The sequence below is a fragment of the Danio rerio genome, chromosome 5, assembly GCF_052040795.2.
Source record: "Danio rerio strain M-AB ecotype USA chromosome 5, GRCz13ab, whole genome shotgun sequence".
NCBI classification, from domain to species: Eukaryota; Metazoa; Chordata; class Actinopteri; order Cypriniformes; family Danionidae; genus Danio; species Danio rerio.
In genome coordinates, this window is record NC_141025.1 from 69,592,439 (window position 1) to 69,610,917 (window position 18,479).

Here is an 18,479-nt window from a genome sequence, read left to right on the forward strand (position 1 = left end):
TATGAAGGATTGAGGCAGTTCTGAAGGCAAAAAGAGGTCCAACCCAGTACTAGTGAGGTGTACCTAATAAAGTGGCCGGTAAGTCTATAAGGCTAATTATCATTAACATAATAAATATTACATTGATTTTTTTTTGTTATTATGAAATATAGTATCAGTTTCTAAGCAAACACCATCTATGGATAACGTCACATCTTACATACATTTTATTATTGGAATGAAATTCAGTTTTTCATTTACCTTGAAAAAAATGTTTGTTTATCAGAGATTTTAGTTGTGCTATTGAAAAGGATCACATATGCATGGCTTGGTTTAAATAAAAAACAAACAAACAAAAAATTGTATCGTCATTTACTCATCCTTAACCCTATTGTTCCAAATATGACATTCATTCTCATGTCGAACACAAAATAAAATAAAATAAAAAATAAAGTTAAAATAAATATTCAGTAAAACATCCAATATTCTACATAAGAAAGTAAGACACACAGGCTTTGAATGACAAGAAATCAGTCATTCATTCATTTTCCTTCGGCTTAGTCTCTTTTTTCATCAGGGGTCGCCACATGCTAATAAACTTGGATTTAAATATCTGTTTCATAATCTGTTTTTTTATTTAAAACGTTTTTAAAACAGCATGTTTGTTATAAAGACAGTAAAATCAGTCTATTTTAACCGCTATAATCACAACGGCCGCATGGTGTCAGTAAACGCTAATATACAGTTAAAGACAGAATTATTAGCCCCCTTGAATTATTAGCCCCCGTTTAATTTTTCCGAAATTTCTGTTTAACAGAGATATTTTTTCAGCACATTTCTAAACATAATATAGTTATAATAACTCATTTCTAAAAACTGATTTATTTTATCTTTGTCATGATGACAGTAAATAATACTTGTCTAGATATTTTTCAGGACACTTCTATACAGCTTAAAGTGACATTTAAATGCCTAACTATGTTAATTAGGTTAACTGGCAGGTGATGGTTTTGTTCTGAAGGCTATCGAAAAAAAAAAACAATTAGCCTAAAGGGGCTAATAATTTTGACCGTAAAATGGTTTTTAAAAAAATTAAAAACTGCTTTTATTCTAGCCAAAATAAAATAAATAAGACTTTCTCCAAAAGAAAAAATATTATCAGACATACTGTGAAAATTTCCTTGCTCTGTTAAACATCGTTTGGGAAATATTTAAAACAGAAAAAAAATATCAAAGGCAGGCTAGACTTCATTGTGTGAGACTCATCCTTTCAGAAAGGCTTAAATAAACTCCACAAATACATAAAATAAAACTTACATGGTATTTTTGACTAATGAGCTGCATTTCAGCTTCATCCGAGCCTGTGTCTGTCACTGTGCTGTTTATCTGATGTAACAGATGATGAGTAGCATGCTACAAAAACAGCTACACTGTATTCAGACACCAAAATGGGCAGATTCTGGAGGCTATAATAAATAATCTGCTGGGTATTTTGAACTGAAACTTTACAAACACATTCTAGAAACACCAAAGGCTTAGCTTACATCTTGTAAAAGACTCAAAATAGGTGTCCTTTAAAGTTTAAACCACCGAATGCCTAACATGAAACACTGTTTAAGGCCTGAATCTGAAAGTCAGCACACGATGAGGAAAAATAATGCAAAACCTCATCAATTATTAAAGCTGATTCCTGTATAGTAAAGCTGAAACTGCATTTAAATGTCCGGTGCTAATGCACAAGCTCAAACACATTCACGCTTTGCTTCAATGGTGTGTTGCTAACAGTCAAGATGCTGCTAATCATTTCAGCAGAAGACAGAAAAAGCAGGATTTCTAGGCATCTGAAGCTGCTGGAAGACTATATCACGTAGACGTGACTGTCAATGCACACTTCTCACACTTTCTCATCTTTAGTTTCTCATGCAACTGCTGGAGCTCGGCCATTTCCAGATCTCCAGTGACACCGCGATACCCATATCAGATTTGTTCTGCCCATTCTCTGCTAATGGTATTGACATGGGGGTGAGAATGGGAGTCTGAATGAACAATGGGCTCTTGGACGGAGAATGGACTGTGGAATCAACTCAACTGGGATATCAAAGTCTGACCTCAAATATACTGGAAGACGCTTCAGTAAAAGAGTGGGTCAAATTTGATTATGTGTAAATGTACAATCTTTTACGAACAATTGAGCATGTTGGAGGAGTCTAGAGAGAGGAGAGTTGGAGGTTCTGGTCATGCCACAATGAACACGTTAACAGAAATAAAGCTTTTTTAATTGGCATCTGTGCTTCCAGAATCATCTCCACCTGTCTGTCCGTCTATTGCCTGTCTGTGGCTGTCTATTTATTATATATATGTCTGGCTGTTCATCCATCTATTGTCTATCTATCTGACTGTCTATCCATCCATCTGTTGTCTGTCAGTCTATCTGTCTGTCTGCCTGTCTGTCTGCCTGCCTGCCTGTCTGTCTGCCTGTCTGTCTGTCTGTCTGTCTGTCTGCCTGCCTGCCTGCTTGTCTGTCTGTCTGTCTGTCTGCCTGTCTATCCATCTGTTGTCTGTCTGTCTGTCTGTCTGTCTGTCTATCTACTATCTGTCCATCTTTTGTCTGTCTGTCGGTCTGAGTATTATCTGTTCATCTTTTTTTGGTCTATCTGTCTGTCTATCTGTATATTATTTGTCTGTCTGTCTATCTACTGTCTGTCTGTCTGCCTGTCCATCCATCTGTTGTCTGTCTGTCTGTCTGTCTGTCTATCTATACTATCTGTCCATCTTTTGTCTGTCTGTCGGTCTGTGTATTATCTGTTCATCTTTTTTTGGTCTATCTGTCTGTCTATCTGTATATTATTTGTCTGTCTGTCTATCTACTGTCTGTCTGTCTGTCTGTTCATCTTTTGTCTGGTCTGCCTGTCTGGTCTGCCTGCCTATCTATCTGTCTATCTAGTCTGTCTATATAATATCCATAATTTGTCTAGTTTGCCTGTCTGTCTGTCTCTGTCTGTCTGTATGTCTACTATCTGTCCATCTTTTCTCTGGTCTGTCTGTCTGTCTGTCTGTCTACTATCTGTCCATCTCTCAGTGTATTATCTGTCTATCTTTTGTCTGGTCTATGTGTCTGTCTCTGTGTATTATCTGTCCATTTTCTGTCTGGTCTGTCTGTCTGTCTGTCTGTCTGTCTACTATCTGTCCATCTTTTGTCTGGTCTATCTGTCTGTCTCTCTGTGTATTATCTGTCCATCTTTTGTCTGGTCTGTCTGTCTGTCTGTCTGTCTGTCTGTCTGTCTACTATCTGTCCATCTTTTGTCTGGTCTGTCTGTCTGTCTATTTGCACAGCCATTTGAAAACTACAGTAAGGTTAGACATCACTGCATTTAGTAAGGTATCTGAGTACAAGACACTGAATATGTATGTTTCACAGTTTTGCATTTGCTCTTCGCCATTCTAATTTATTCACAGCATTGTGCAAAAGAAAAAATACACCCTTTTTACAACAAACATAAACTCCCTTTGGGTAAAGCTGTGCAAAATCGTAAACAATATTGCAGAACATATTGGAACCGAACCTACAACATACACAGGTCTGTAAATCATTCATGAAATCAATTAATTTAGAACACTTTTTCAGGGAAAAAAAAAAGATTTAAAGATTTTTATCAAATTTGTTTGACAGATTGACAACTTTTAACATTTTTGTATGTAATGACTCGTGTAATGAAATGAGGACAATTTGTTTTATATGGAATGACTATTCAGCATTCACAAGTTTAGTTCATTTTGACTGCCATGACATAAGCAAATGATAGTGTTTAATAACAGCAGAGCATTGTATGAAAGCAATTGATGCATGTCTAAAAGCATTCGCAATTTGTTGGAAGGAATGAGAAACTGCTACTATGATGTGCACAAATGATTGTTTTGATAAATGCATTAACTGTTGTGCAAATGGAAATACTGTTGTGAGAAATGCAGCCACTGAGGAACACTGTAACCAAACCTGTGAATGCTGAATAGTCATTCCATATAAAACTAATTATAACTAATATATATATATATATAGATGTATTCATTGATTCATTCATTTTCTTGTCGGCTTAGTCTCTTTATTAATCTGAGGTCACCATAGTGGAATGACCCGCCAACTTATCTAGCACATTTTTACGGCGGATGCCCTTCCAGCTGTAACCCATCTCTGGGAAACATTCACACACACACACACTCATACACTACGGACAATTTAGTTTACCCAATTCACTTGTACTGCATGTCTTTGGACTGTGGGGGAAACCGGAACACCCGGAAGAAACCCACACGAACGCAGGGAGAACATGCAAACTCCACACAGAAACGCCTACTGACCCAGCCGAGGCTCGAACCAGCGACCTTCTTGCTTTGAGGCGACAAGCACTACCTACTGCGACAATGCGTCGCCACAAAATACTCTTATTTACCTTAATTTTGTTTGGTTTTTAAAAACATCTTTGAAGGTACAACATGTTTGGAAATGACATAGAATAAATGTATCTCCTTATCTAGCAATATTTACCTTGATTGTTCTTCAAGTGTTGTTAATAAAAAAAATTAATTCCCTCCATCTTGAACATGTTCTCAGATGGCACTATTCATTTTCATAGTAGATCCCACCTAAATAATCTTTCACACAAACTTTTTAAAGTGACATTTCAGTGTTGTGGTGGAAATGACACTGATACTGTGCGACAGCTATATTTTGTATAAAAATGTATATTGATAATAGTCTCACATTATTAGCTATAATATTTTTTAATTATTTCACCAGTGCTTCATTAAGATACATTAACAGATACCAGATTAATAATATTTTAAAATGTTATTTTCATTGTTGAAGTTTAAAACTCTGGGTGTGTGACAAGGTGAAAACAGTGATTTTGACACCTAAAAGGAGGTTGAATAATATAAAAAATATTTAATAGAAATTTTTAGAATTTTTTAAAAAGTAGGTTTTATTGTTAGTTTGACAAAGAAATAGGATTTTGTACAAAATTATAAATATATTTGGATATATAATCAAAGAACAAAAAGTGCCCTTAGTTTAAGAATTATCGTTTATTGTTAAATTTCAGATAGGTATTCATTTATTTGGATTTGCAAATGCATTTGTTTGTACATCTGAACTGTATTTCATTTGAGCACGGAAGCGCGTGTTTACTATACAGGTGGGGCTTCAGTGGTGTATAAAATTCAACCACAGGCAGGGATTTTGCACGTCTTAATGTAAACGACAAGAGGACCTGATTGGCTCGTTGTCCAGCTGACGTCACGACTTTCCAAAGTAGCGGAAGCTGAAAGTTTTTTTTCAGTTGTAAACTGATCTGTGGCGTGAGTGAGTGAGTGGATGAAGAGAAAATGAACAGTCGCTGCTTCACAACGCGAGTTTCAGACAGTCAACCTAAACTGTTTTAACACGAACTACACATTTTCAAGGACTTGTTTCCCTCCTGTTCTAGTTTGACAATGTGGGAGCAGGCGGAATTTGAGAAGCACTGGAAGAATGAGTTTCCCGACGGTGAAGTGCCCGTGATGAACCTCCACTCGGCGGAGGACATTGAGGCTGAGCTGGAGAAATGCAAAGCCAACCTGAAGGTGTTACAGCAGGCTCTGTCGGAGGAGAAGTTCAAGGTAATTTACTTGCAGACCACCATCGCGCGGAAGAAGAAAAAATGTGACATTGAGAAATGCTGGAACAAAGGTTTAAAGAAAGACAACGCTTGCGGGACAGAAAGCAGAGGCGGGGACGAGCCGTTCGCTCGGGACTTACTCCAGGGCAGCAAGACAGGTAAACCCATCCTCGCTCCTCCTCGGAAGAAGCCCGAAGTCTTGCAGGAAAACTCACCGGCTCCTGACATCCCTGAGAGCGTTGCTGAGCAACCGAACAACGAGCCGGACAGTGACCGCGAGTTCGAGGACGAGGAGCTCAACCAGAACTTTGTGCAGAAAAACCTGCTCGTCCCGAAGGGTAACGTCCGGGAGAGTCACCGGCGGAACCCCCGTGTCCGCATTAGTCGGGATATGGACTCGGATGATGGCAGATTCTCGCCTTATCTGCGCGGGTCTCACGGCTCGGGGCGCAGCACACCTGACGGATACCTGAGCTCAGACCACGACGACTCCTCCTCCGCAGGTAAGACCAACACAACTGACAGCATACCTGTGTCTTATCACAGACTAAGCTCCTGTTAAAGTTGCCTCAGTAGGAATGTGAGCTGCTACTGTTTTATTGCTTGTCTCGATGTTACGCAGTTGTTTGTTGTTGTCGCATGACCGTGTTGAAACGCATTGTTGGGAATGAGGTAAAGGTGGTTTTATAATCGCACATTCGTTCATTGACAACTTGTGACACGTTCCCTATACGGTTTACCAACGATGGTACTTTGAAAATTCGGACATGTAAATATGACTTCAAAACAACTTTAGCACTATTTTATTGACTAAACTATGTTGTGCTTGGTAGTTGTTGGCTGCTAATGTGATTTCAGCATTTAAAATAATTTTCTGAAATTAAGGAGAAAGTCAAAATGAGTGAAATTGTGAATATAAAACAAACATTACTTTAATATTGTTGTGAATGCACTCGCCACAGGGACGTTGATGGAACAGTCATTACTGGATTGTTTATTCATTCATTAATTTTCTTGTCAGCTTAGTCCCTTTATTAATCCGGAGTCGCCACAGTGGGATGAACCGCCAACTTATCCAGCAAGTTTTTACACAGCGGATGCCCTTCCAGCCGCAACCCATCTCTGGGAAACATCCACACACACATTCACACACTCATACACTACAGACAATTTAGCCTACCCAATTTACTTGTACCGCATGTCTTTGGACTGTGGGGGAAACCGGAGCACCCGGAGGAAACCCAAGCGAACGCAGGGAGAACATGCAAACTCCACACAGAAACTCCAACTGAGCCGAGGTTCGACCCAGCGACCTTCTTGCTGTGAGGCGACAGCACTACCAACTGCTCCACTGCCTCGCCTGGGTTGTTTATACCAAACTGATATAGCCTAACGTTGCTTGTTTGATATGTTTAACTTTATTGTTGGAGATTTTTTGGTGAATCTAGTATAAAACATACAGTGAGTGAACCTATGTGAGTAATTCATTCTCTGGCTTCAATTGTTCCATTTGTTGTTAATACTGTTTATATTGTCATTTGTTGTTTATACTGTCAGCTAAATGCAGTTCAAAAGATTTTCCCTTTGTGATTTTTGGACCATTCAATCAAAGCATTCTCTCTTATGGAATTATCCCACAATATGATCAGCTGGAACATTTTTATTTGCTCACACAACACTAGTGTGACATAAAAATGAGTTCTTATCAGATTTGGCACTTTTGAAAAACCAGACAATGACCCCAAAACAGGAAACAGTTGGAGGCCCTAAACCACGTGGTGCTACATGACATACTCACATGCTGCTGCTAGCCTGCTTCTGTAATTGAGTCATCTGTGTAAAAGCCTATGCATCATTTTTATGCTGATCAAAGGCCAGAATGCAACTCCAAATGTATTTTTTTTCTTATTTCTCTTAGCTAAGACAGCATACACAGGCCTGACACAATAATCAACATATTGACATGAAAATTTTTGTGATACAATGTACACTCACTGGCCACTTTATTAGGTACACCTGTCCAACTGCTCATGGACACAAATTTCTAATCAGCCAATTGCATATCAGCAACTCGAGATGGTCTGCTGCAGTTTAAACTGAGCATCAGAATGGGGAAGAAAGTGATATCAGTGACTTTGAATATGGCATGGTTGTTGGTGCCAGACGGACTGGTCTGAGTATTTCAAAAATTGCAGATTTTTCTGGGATTTTCCAAACAACCATTTGTAGTGTTTACAGAGAATGGTCTGAAAAAGAGAAAATGTCCAGTGAGCGGCAGTTCTGTTTGCCTTCCTTGTTGATGCTAGAGGTCAGAGGAGAATGGCCAGACGGTTTAAGCTAATAGAAAGGCAACTGTAACTCAAATAACCACTCGTTACAATCGAGGTATGCAGAAGAGCATCTCTGAATGCACAACCCTAAGGTGGATAGGCTACAGCAGCTAAAGACCACACTGGGTGCCTCTACTGTCAGCTAAGAACAGGAAACTGAGGCTACAATTTGCACAGGCTCAGCAAAATTGGACATCAGAAGATTTAAAAAACATCGCGTGGTCTGATGAGTTTCGATTTCTGCTGTGACATTCAGATGGTAGGGTTAGAATTTGGCATCAACAACATGAAAGCATGGGTCCATCCTGCCTTGTATTAATGGTTCAGGCTCGTGGTGGTGGTGTAATGGTGTGGGCCAGTGGGGGATATTTTCTTTGCACACTCTGGGCCCAGTAGTACCAATTGAGCATCGTGTCAACGCCACAGCCTACCTAAGTATTGTTGCTGACCATGTCCATCCCTTTATGACCACAGTATACCCATCTTCAGATGGCTACTTCCAGCAGGATAGCACACTATGTCATAAAACGCGATTCATCTCAGACTGGTTTCTTGAACATGACAATGAGTTCACTGTACTCAAGTGGCCTCCACAGTCACCAGATCTCAGTCCAATAGAGCACCTTTGGGATGTGGTGGAACAGGAGATTCGCATCATGGATTTGCAGCCGACAAATCTGCAGCAACTGCGTGATGCTATCGTGTCAATATGGACCAAAATCTCTGAGGAATATTTCCAGTACCTTGTTGAATATATACCATGAAGGATTAAGGCAATTCTGAATGCAAAAGGGGTTCAACCTGGTACTAGTAAGGTGTACCTAATAAAGTGGACGGTGGGTGTACATTGCCTATCATGTTTACATAAAAATTAATATCTACAACATTTTAGCTGAATTTTTTATGAATTGTGACTACATAAAATATAATTACATTTTTTTTTCATTAGACACTGGCTATATTCACACATTATTGCCACACAACTGCGTTTAAACCCCTCATAAAGGTATTTTTGCATAATAAGTCTACTTTTACTGTCAGGTTTTTGTGTACTCTCCATGACTAAATCAGACCTGCGACCCTTTTCACGATTATAAACCACTTCCTATGAGTTTTCTTAAGGGGATTGATAAGAAGCATCCAGGCAAACATTTTTGTTTCCTGCACTATTGTTGAGATGTTCCGTTCAGTCTATTCAAACATTCCAGCAACATGTCTGTTTGGTATCAGAATTATCTGGACTGTCAGTAAAGTCATCATGCACATCCGTTTCTTTCTCACAGTATAAGACTTTGCTTTTAATGGCAGTTTCATGGACTGATCTACTTCTTTTAATATGGGATAATCAGGGATTGGGATTCATTACATTGCATGGTAAGATGGGAATGAACATCTGTGCCGCTGGAGAGGATGAGTGGTTGTAAACCGAGAGATTGAGATCAAGAAAAAGCTCAGGGAGTGATAGGGAACCTACTTTATCCATATCATGTTCGTCCGCAAAGGGTGTGAATTTGGTTTCAAAATTAGAAGGAAGATGTTAAAATCCAGTTATAATAAATTATGTTTTTTTTTAAATCAAATTGGCTTTTATAGATGGCCACAGGTCTTGATTTATACTACTAGTACCGAAAATACCACATACACATAACATAAGTAGAAAAATGTGAACGCCCTTAGAGCATCAGCCATAGTTAAACTGTGTGTGTGTGTGTGTGTGTGTGTGTGTGTGTGTGTGTGTGTGTCAACCTCGGTGTACATGCTTGGAACCTTAAACTAGCGCACAGTTGGCATAACTTTGTTTAGTTGCAGCAGTTTTGTTCCGTGCCGCGGTGTTGAAAAGCCTATACGATTAATTAACCTTGACAAATTAAATCACGGTTAATAGTGAAATGCGTTAATTGTTGCATCCCTAATTGCGATAATTAATATCATTGTCATTTCAAGAACATTGTATGCCACTGTATAATTTTTTATACTACAGAATAATAATACAAGTAGGACAAGAACTTGTCATAGTTAATGCTATTTAAATAATCCTAATATGAACATTGATATTGGTGATGTAAGATGTAAATGCTTCTGTAAAATGGCTTTAATTTTATTTATGAATGTGCACCATTTTGCATTGTCACTTTTATGGAAGTGGACTGCTTTGAATCAGAGATCATTCGGACAGCTACTTTCAAACCGTCAGTAGTTTTCAGGAAAATGTGAAAATTCAGCTGTTCTTTAGCTTTCAGGGAGCAATGATTCTAAAAGTTTTTTTTGCCAGTTTGTAGCAGAGAATATAGTTAATTTATGTAATTGAGTATAGCAAAATAAAGGATTAGACTTGTAGTGCTTCGGTTGTAAGAAAGTGCAGTGTAAATAAAATGTTTGAGCTCTAATTAAATTGTAACATGTTATGCCTAGGCAGCATGGTGGCTCAGTGGTTAGCACTGACAGCAAGAAGGTTGCTGGTTCGAGTTCTGGCTGGGCGAGTTGGCATTTCTGTGTGGCATTTCTGTTCTGTGTGGAGTTCTCCCTGTTATTGTGTGGGTTTTCTCCATATGCTCTGGTTTCCCCCACAGTCCAAAGACATGCGCTATAAGTGAATTGGATAAACTAAATTAGCCGTACTGTATGAGTGGGAATTTAAGAGTGTATGAGTGTTTTCCAGTATTTGGTTGCAGCTGGAAGGGCATCCGCTGTGTAAAAAACATATGCCAGAATAGTTGGCGGCACTTGGCACTTCATTCGGCTGTGGCGACCCCTGATAAATAAGGGACTAAACCGTCATCAGAAAAATCAAGGCTTACATCAAGCGAGGTTGGTTTACCTTTAAACTGATGTTTCTTCATGACACTGAAACAGTTCTGAGATTATATTTAGCAACTGCCATAATTGGTAAAGCAAATCTTCCTGGCCTAATTATCAGCCAATTTTATGAGCCTTGAAGGCATTGAAAAGGCTTGATGTAGTTTCATTCTTAAGGGAGAGGAGTTCAAATTCATTCTGTACAATTGCATCATGTCTTAGGTATTTGTGTAATGACTCATTTATAAAGTAGCTAGAGGAGAGTCTTACAACACATTTCTGGATTTTAACGCAAACACCAACTACTTAGTCGAAAATGTCTTTGCATCAGTGCCCCGGCAGGATACAGCTGGATCACAATGACCAAAATATATGTGGTTAGGATGTGTATAGCACCCTCATGGTTTTATCGATTTCCTGTTTCACTTTTTAAGAGCTCATTCACTCCTCACCTGCATTCTGTGGTTGCACAAACTCTGGTTATTATGAGTATAATTGCATGTTTTTTAGTGTCTATTTTTGTTTCCTTTTTACAATTATGCTATCGATACTCTAAAAAAGTTGAGGTGCAGATTATAATACAGGTTTTAGAATGGCAGAATTGCAGTAATTGCATAGAAAAAAACGGTTTGGGTTCCTAAAAGACAGTTCCGTTTTTATGCTGCAGATATGGCGCCTAAGGAGTAGTCGTGCTTGTGGTCCATTCCCAAATTTTTTTGCAGTTTGTCTTTTAACCTCAGGGCTTTTGTTGGTATCTGACAGTATTTGTTTATTTAGTGTTCTGTGACTTAGCTTGCTTTTGAAATGTCAAAAGGAAGCGGCAGACAGGTTGATTAAAAAAATAAAAAACACTCAGCAAAAGAGAGCCAATGGTACTTTGCCAAAATTTGTGCGTTACATTACGACCTTAGAGCCACGATCGCAGAAGACTTCAAAAGATCTCTCGGAAGTTTGGCAGCCAAACTAGATAACATTCAATCCACAGTGGCTGATCATTATTTTCGCATCAGTCCATCTTGAGTCCGATGCTGCAGAGATTAGTTAGTAGCTCGATCAAATCGATGCTACGTGTCGAGGCTCCCGAAGGAAAACGAGTGACTAAAAGCTGAAGGCTGTTTCTCAATATGCGTTCTTCAGCAGTCTTGCGTCCTCGTGTTCTCATCAGCTGCCTAAGTTCAGTTCCAACACTCAAGATCGCAAGTACGGAGGACGCATGAAACTTCCCAGATGTGATCTTGATATCGAGGACGCACTGATGCAGACTTGAGCACCGAACTCGCTCTGGAAGTCCCAGAAGTCATTGCGACTGGAGGTGGAAAGCACAGCATTTAATTTAAATTTAAATTTATTAATTAGGTTCATAGATATGAACTATTTACCTCAGGAGATTCTCTAAATGAAACGGTGAAAGTAAACATTACCATGGACATCTTAATAAAGGAATAAACACATTAAGGGTTGTTTGTTTATTGAAATTCGTATTAAAATTTGTTTTATTTATATTGTGCAGAGTATATTTATAATGTTTTTATGCAAAGTATATATTTTAAAGAGGGGGGAAACAATAAATCGTTGAATGAGTGCTGTAATGTTTAAATAATTTACCATTTAAAACGCGTGAAGGTCACATGACCATCAGGAAGAACGCAGCATCCCATTTCTCAAAGGATGCGTTCTCTGCCCTCGCGGTCTCCTGAGTTCGTTCTTCAGAGGACACCTGGCAAGACCGGTCTCCACAAGAACGCAAGTCCGTTCTCTGCGTTCTTGGAATTGAGAAACAGCCAAAGTCTCCAATATTGAGAGTTGCAGCTGGTGCCAAAACATTCAAATTGTGGGCTTACCCGAATCAATCATGTGGCTGCGACCACAGCTTTTTTTCTTAGCTTTTGGTCAATGTCCTTTGTTCCCAGGTGTTAACCTCGCTGCCCAAGCTGGACAGAGCTCAGCGCATCCTCCACCTAAATCTGCACCAGGGCAGAGACTGCGGCCCGTCATTCTGTGAAATAACGACACACTAATTACCTCAGACAAACACAGCGCATCCAAACACTGCAGCGCTTTTTAGTTTTCTCCATTAACTTGTCATCCTCGCTTGATGGTCTCTTAATTACGAGAGACGTCAGGGGAGCGTGAGCGCAAAGCTCATTGTAATGATCAAGGAAACCACTCGCTCGTGCTTGTCACTTCAAGTCAGAATAAAAACACATGCGAAAATGAGTGCCATATAGCAGCAGTGAAGAGATTGTAAATAAAAAAGCATGTAAGGATGTCACCTGAGTGGCTTTTTGGTTCCTTTTCTTGTGCGTCCTATCCACTAGCTCCCCATCTGAAAGAGTTTTTAGCATAGGGGTAATGTAGTCAATCAACTTCTTAATTTTTAATGTTCAGCATGTATTTGAATAATGATGGCTGGTTCCTTTACTTGAAAGCTCAGATTTGATTATCATAATTAGTTTTGTTTACAGAGTTTGAGGTTTACTGTATCATTATTATTCACACCTTACAGATGTTGATCTATACCTTTACGATTGCACACACTTTGTAACTTTTTATTTATCAAGTTTAAGAGCCTCTTTAACACTTATGTTTATTTTATTTGTATTTGACTATTAAGACTGTTTGTCTTAGTAATGTTGGTAAATGAAAATAAAGTGGTTAAATAATAATAAAAAATCTAATATATCTGAATGTATTGTTAGAAAATATTCAGCAATTATTTATCTCGGATGATATGAAATATGATATCGGGATACATATTTTTTTTGCAATCTCGCCCAGCCCTAATAGACAGCATAGAAATTGAAAGGGACCCAAGACAAATCCTTGAGGCACTCCATGCTTTACTTTTGTGAACTAGAATGATTCACTAGGTCAGAAGGGTAGGATTTCAACCATCTTAGTGCATGTTTTGTGTTCCTCACAAAGAGTTTTTTAAGACCCTCCATGTATATTTTTTTGTTATTTAATAACACACCTTTGCTGTCGAACTTATAAAAAATGTACAATATATACAATATGTATAAAAATATTTTTATTGTCATATTATTATTGATTATTATTAAAAGATTGCAGTTATGGTCCTATTTAGGCATGGGCCAGTATAAGTTTTGGACGGTATAATAACCTTGGATAAAAATTCCACGGTATCACAGTATCATGATCACAGATCTAAAATAAGTTTTTTTCTTAAAAATGTCTGAGTAAAAAAACAACAATTATATTTTAGGAAACGTTTAAAATATTTTGGAACAGTAAACATGTCAGGCTTAATAATTCAAATAAATCATTGACTTATGCTGTCTTCATTGATTTTAAAAACGCAGATTTATTTACAACACATATTGAGCATTTTAAAAACCTTACATACACCTTAGGAAGGGTATAACAGAAAATGTTTGCGGTTTTAAAACCTTGGCTATCCTAAACCATGGTAAACTTGTTTTTTTATTTTATTATTTAATGTTATTTCATTGTCCTGATTGCCCCCCCTGATTAGTAAGCATGTGAGTGTGACAGTTTTTATGGGTTTGAATGGAGTGTCACAATAAAACCTGCTTTTGTGAAATACACAATTTACTCGTGGTTTTCCCTGTCATGCTTTTTATATGGGAAATGTTTTACCTGTTACGGCATGTTGCTACAGAGCTGACTGAAGAGGGAATTCTCAGCACTGACTGCCAAGCCTGTGCATGAACTTGTGTTTGTGTGTGAGAGGAAAAACTTTAGGGGATACAACAGCCACTGCAATCACTCTATTAAACTAATAACTTGTGAAAATCAGCTCAGTGACATAACCTGATGTCCCGGTTTACATGCAAACCAATAACATACTTAATCATTTGTGTTATGTTATTTTGTCATTATGCTTTGTGATGATTAAATAAAAACATTTGGGCAACAACATATCAGTGGGAAACTTGTATGAACTAATATTCTCCTCTTATGCAGTATAGGATATAACTTTTTTATTATAAATGTTTTTTCAGTATTTTTACCTTTAATTGGTAGGACAGTAGGACAGTATAGACAGGAAAATGTAGGGAGCAGAGAGAAGGGAACAATCAAGGGAGAAATAGAACTCAGACAAGATATATCGTGATGTTTCCGGCCGCAATACATTATAGATACTCTGAGAATTACGGATATTGTGTTATCCGAAGATGGGTAGAAGACACTGTGGTCATAAAGGGATGGACATGGTCAGCAACAATACTCAGATAGGCTGTGGCTTTGACACGATGCTCAATTGGTACTAATAGGCCCAAAGTGTGCCAAGAAAATATCCCCCACACCATTACACCACCACCACCAGCCTGAACCATTGATACAAGGCAGGATGGATCCGTGCTTTCATGTTGTTGATGCCAAATTCTGACCCTACCATCCAAATGTCGCAGCAGACATAGAGATTCATTAGACCAGGCAATTTTCAATTTTCTATTGCCCAATTTTGATGAGCCTATGCAAATTTTAGCCTCATTTTCCTAGCTGACAGGAGTGGCACCTAGTGTGATCTTTAGCTGCTGTAGCCCATCTGCCTCAAGGTTGGACGTGTTGAGTTAAGGCTGATTTATACTTCTGCGTCAAACACCGGCATAGGCTACGGCGCTGACGCATAGCCCTTCGCCGTGGCCGTCGCCGTCACTGACGTGCACCTCTCAAAAATTGTAACTACACGTCGCAACAACGCGTAGCGCAAGCTCTGTGATTGGTCGGCTTGCTAGCGTCGACGAGTCTGGGCGGGACCGAGAGCCGCGAGAATGGCGCGAGCGATTGTTTACAAGTGTGGAGTCCCGTGAAGGAGCTCCGGATGGAAAGTTTTGTTCTGTGTTTACCTCATGGTTAAAGTTGTTGCACGTCCGCCGGTTCCTGCCACAAAATGAGCGAGTTTGAGTCACTTGTACATCCAGGAAGTGTTCAGAATAGCAAAACAGAAGCGAAGAAACTCGACACAGAGGAACATTTACACCTCACTGCCCACTAGCGTTTCGGAAGTGTTAATGCAGACCAACGGAGACAGCGCGCAGAAGTATAAATGCACAGCTGCGCGCGGTGCCTGCGCCATGAGTTGCGCCGGTCACTTGACGCAGAAGTATAAACCAGGCTTTACTGTTGCCTTTCTATGAGCTCCAGTCTGGCCATTCTCCTCTGACCTCTGGCATCAACAAGGCATCTGCACTCACAGAACTGCCGCTCGCTGCATATTTTCTCTTTTTCGGACCATTCTCTGTAATCCCTAGAGATGGTTGTGTGTGAAAATCCCAGTAGATCAGCAGTTTCTGAAATACTCAGACCAGCCCTTCTGGCACCAACAACCATGCCACCTTTAAAGTCACTTAAATTACCTTTCTTCCCCATGCTGATGCTCAGTTTAAACTGCAGCAGACCATCTCGACCATGTCTCCATGTCTGAATGCACTGATTTGCTGCCATGCTGATTAGAAATTTGCACTGAGCAGTGGACAGGTGTACCTAATAAAATGGCCGGTGAGTTCATATCATCATAAATGTGTGCATTCATGTAAATGTCATTTGCTGGAAAATGTAGAAAATTCACCTGGAAAGTGCTTGAAAAGTGCGTTAATTTGACTTTGGAAAAGGTGTAAGATTCCTGACGATAGGATATAGGATGTTGAACCCATTTTATGTACTGTTTGTTGTAAATGTGAACTGATTGCTGCAGCATTGCAACATTTTCTGCACACGCATTAGCATCAGTGTGCAGCTCTGCAGCCAAACCAGAGTTCAAGATGCTGTCTCATTTCCTGCCGTGCCATCACGCCATATTCACACCATCATCCATTCAGTATCATCCACACTCATTGCATTTACCAGGGTGTTAACTGATCTGCTGTGTTTCCCTTAGAGGATTCTCCTCCTTAACCGCAGAGACAACATTGTGTTGACCATTGCTCAAAGCCAACACAACGCTGTTTTACTGTAACACAATACTTGTCGGGTTGTGATAAGCATTCTGGAAACCCTCTATTAAGAAGATTAGAAGAAGATTATTATTAGTGCTAATTGTCTTTGGGGATCAATCATAGTTGTTTGCTGAAGAGATGGAACCTGTTCTATTTACAAGCATTATTTGGGCTGTTTTTATTTATATTATTTATTTGTTATATGTTGTTTTTTCATTTTTTGTTTTATGTTGTTTTTGTTTTTACATTACATTACCTTTTTTGTTTTGTTTTATGCTTGGTTTTATGTTATGCTATGTTTTTGTTACGTGTTATGTTAATGTTTATGTTATGTTACGTTATGTTTAGGGGTGCAACTACTAATTATTTTAATAATAGATTAATTGGTCGATCATTTTTTCGATGAATCAATGAATCGAATAAAAATAGAAAAGCTTTAATTTCCAACCCTTTATTCAAAAACCGAAATCTTTAAAGTGCACAAACATGTTGTTCTTGAACATCTCTGAGCTGTTATAATAATAATAATAATAATAATAATAATAATTATAATAAAATAAAAAACTAACGTAGTAGTTTTGTCCTGTTTTCAACCCAAATATCTAAAAAAAAATGAAGATACATACTAGACAGATAAAATAAAATAAGAAATTATGTCTTGTCTTCTGAAAAAAAAAACACTTCAAAATTAAGTGATTTGCTTAAAACACGCTAAATTAGTTGCCCATGGATTAAGGAAAATAATATTAATGAGATATAATCTCAAACAGAAGTTTTAAGCATCACCTTAATTTTCTCATGCCATTTTTCTTGTCTAGTCTTTAATTAAGATTTTTTATATATTTGGACTGGAAACGAGCAAAAATGACTAAGTAAGAAAAGCTTTTTTGCAGTGCAGCTACACATGAAAAGAAATGGAAAACTGAATGATCCGAAAAAGGCGAGTGATTAAAAACGTGTCTTTAGTCTCGCAATGCAAAGTAACTCTACCAACCACTGCTTTACTACTGCTATTTACCCTTTCACTGGTGAGGTTAAAATTTTCTATCTGGAACCGGGAGTAAGTTTTGCTATCATTATTTTAGAACATTCACCCTTAATGTTTCGGTGATTAATAGCGCTGTATGACAGATGTATCCCTTTTATTATGCTTTTCCGTTTTAATACAAACTATTCACAGGCTTGCTCATCATGTCATCAACTACCTGATTTTCCAATTCACAAAAAAAACATGTGAGTTTTTTATGTTGTTTAAAAGATGTATAAATGATCTTGATTGTGATCTATGACGTGAGATGAGCATCACTATGTTTACTTGTGTCCGGCTGTATGCCTCATTCATAAAAGCAGAACGCATGATTCAGCGCATAAATTCCTAAGTTACTCCCAAAATTCATGCAAATAAGTGGCTGCCAGCTGGGAGAAGAATAGATTGAACTAGACATACTGTAAAAATGTAGTTGCTCTGTTAAACATAATTTAAGAAATATATATATAAAAAGAAAAAAAATCTAAGGGGGGCAAATAATTCTGACTTCAACTGTATATTTACTATTAAGTGACTATAAAGTTTTAATCATTTAAAAGAGGTTAAGTGAATTAAAATGGCATCAAATTAAGGCAGGTGATAAAAAAAATAAGGAGTGGCATATTTATACAACAAAATAATCTGAGGTCAGGAAAAATTAGTTTAAATAATAAAAATAAAATAAACAATAATTAAAAAGCTACACTGCTTTTCTACATATCACTAATTTTAAAGGATTGGTTTAGAGGTTGACCAATTCATCGGGTCA

At 38.2% G+C, this 18,479-nt stretch overlaps 1 protein-coding gene across 6 annotated transcripts in view; it reads left to right on the plus strand.

Moving 5' to 3' along the window:
- The first annotated feature begins 5,183 nt into the window (after positions 1-5,183).
- The window catches only part of abr (ABR activator of RhoGEF and GTPase), a 338,299-nt gene continuing 325,003 nt past the window's right edge, over positions 5,184-18,479 (plus strand). For 5 of the 6 annotated variants that reach the window (XR_015490409.1, XR_015490412.1, XR_015490411.1 and 2 more), the window contains exon 1: positions 5,314-6,136. Coding sequence is in view for 3 of the 6 variants with exons in the window: in XM_087252473.1 (XP_087108599.1) it covers positions 5,470-6,136 (667 nt within the window). In the remaining 3 variants the exon portion in view is untranslated. 6 annotated transcript variants of the gene reach the window in all.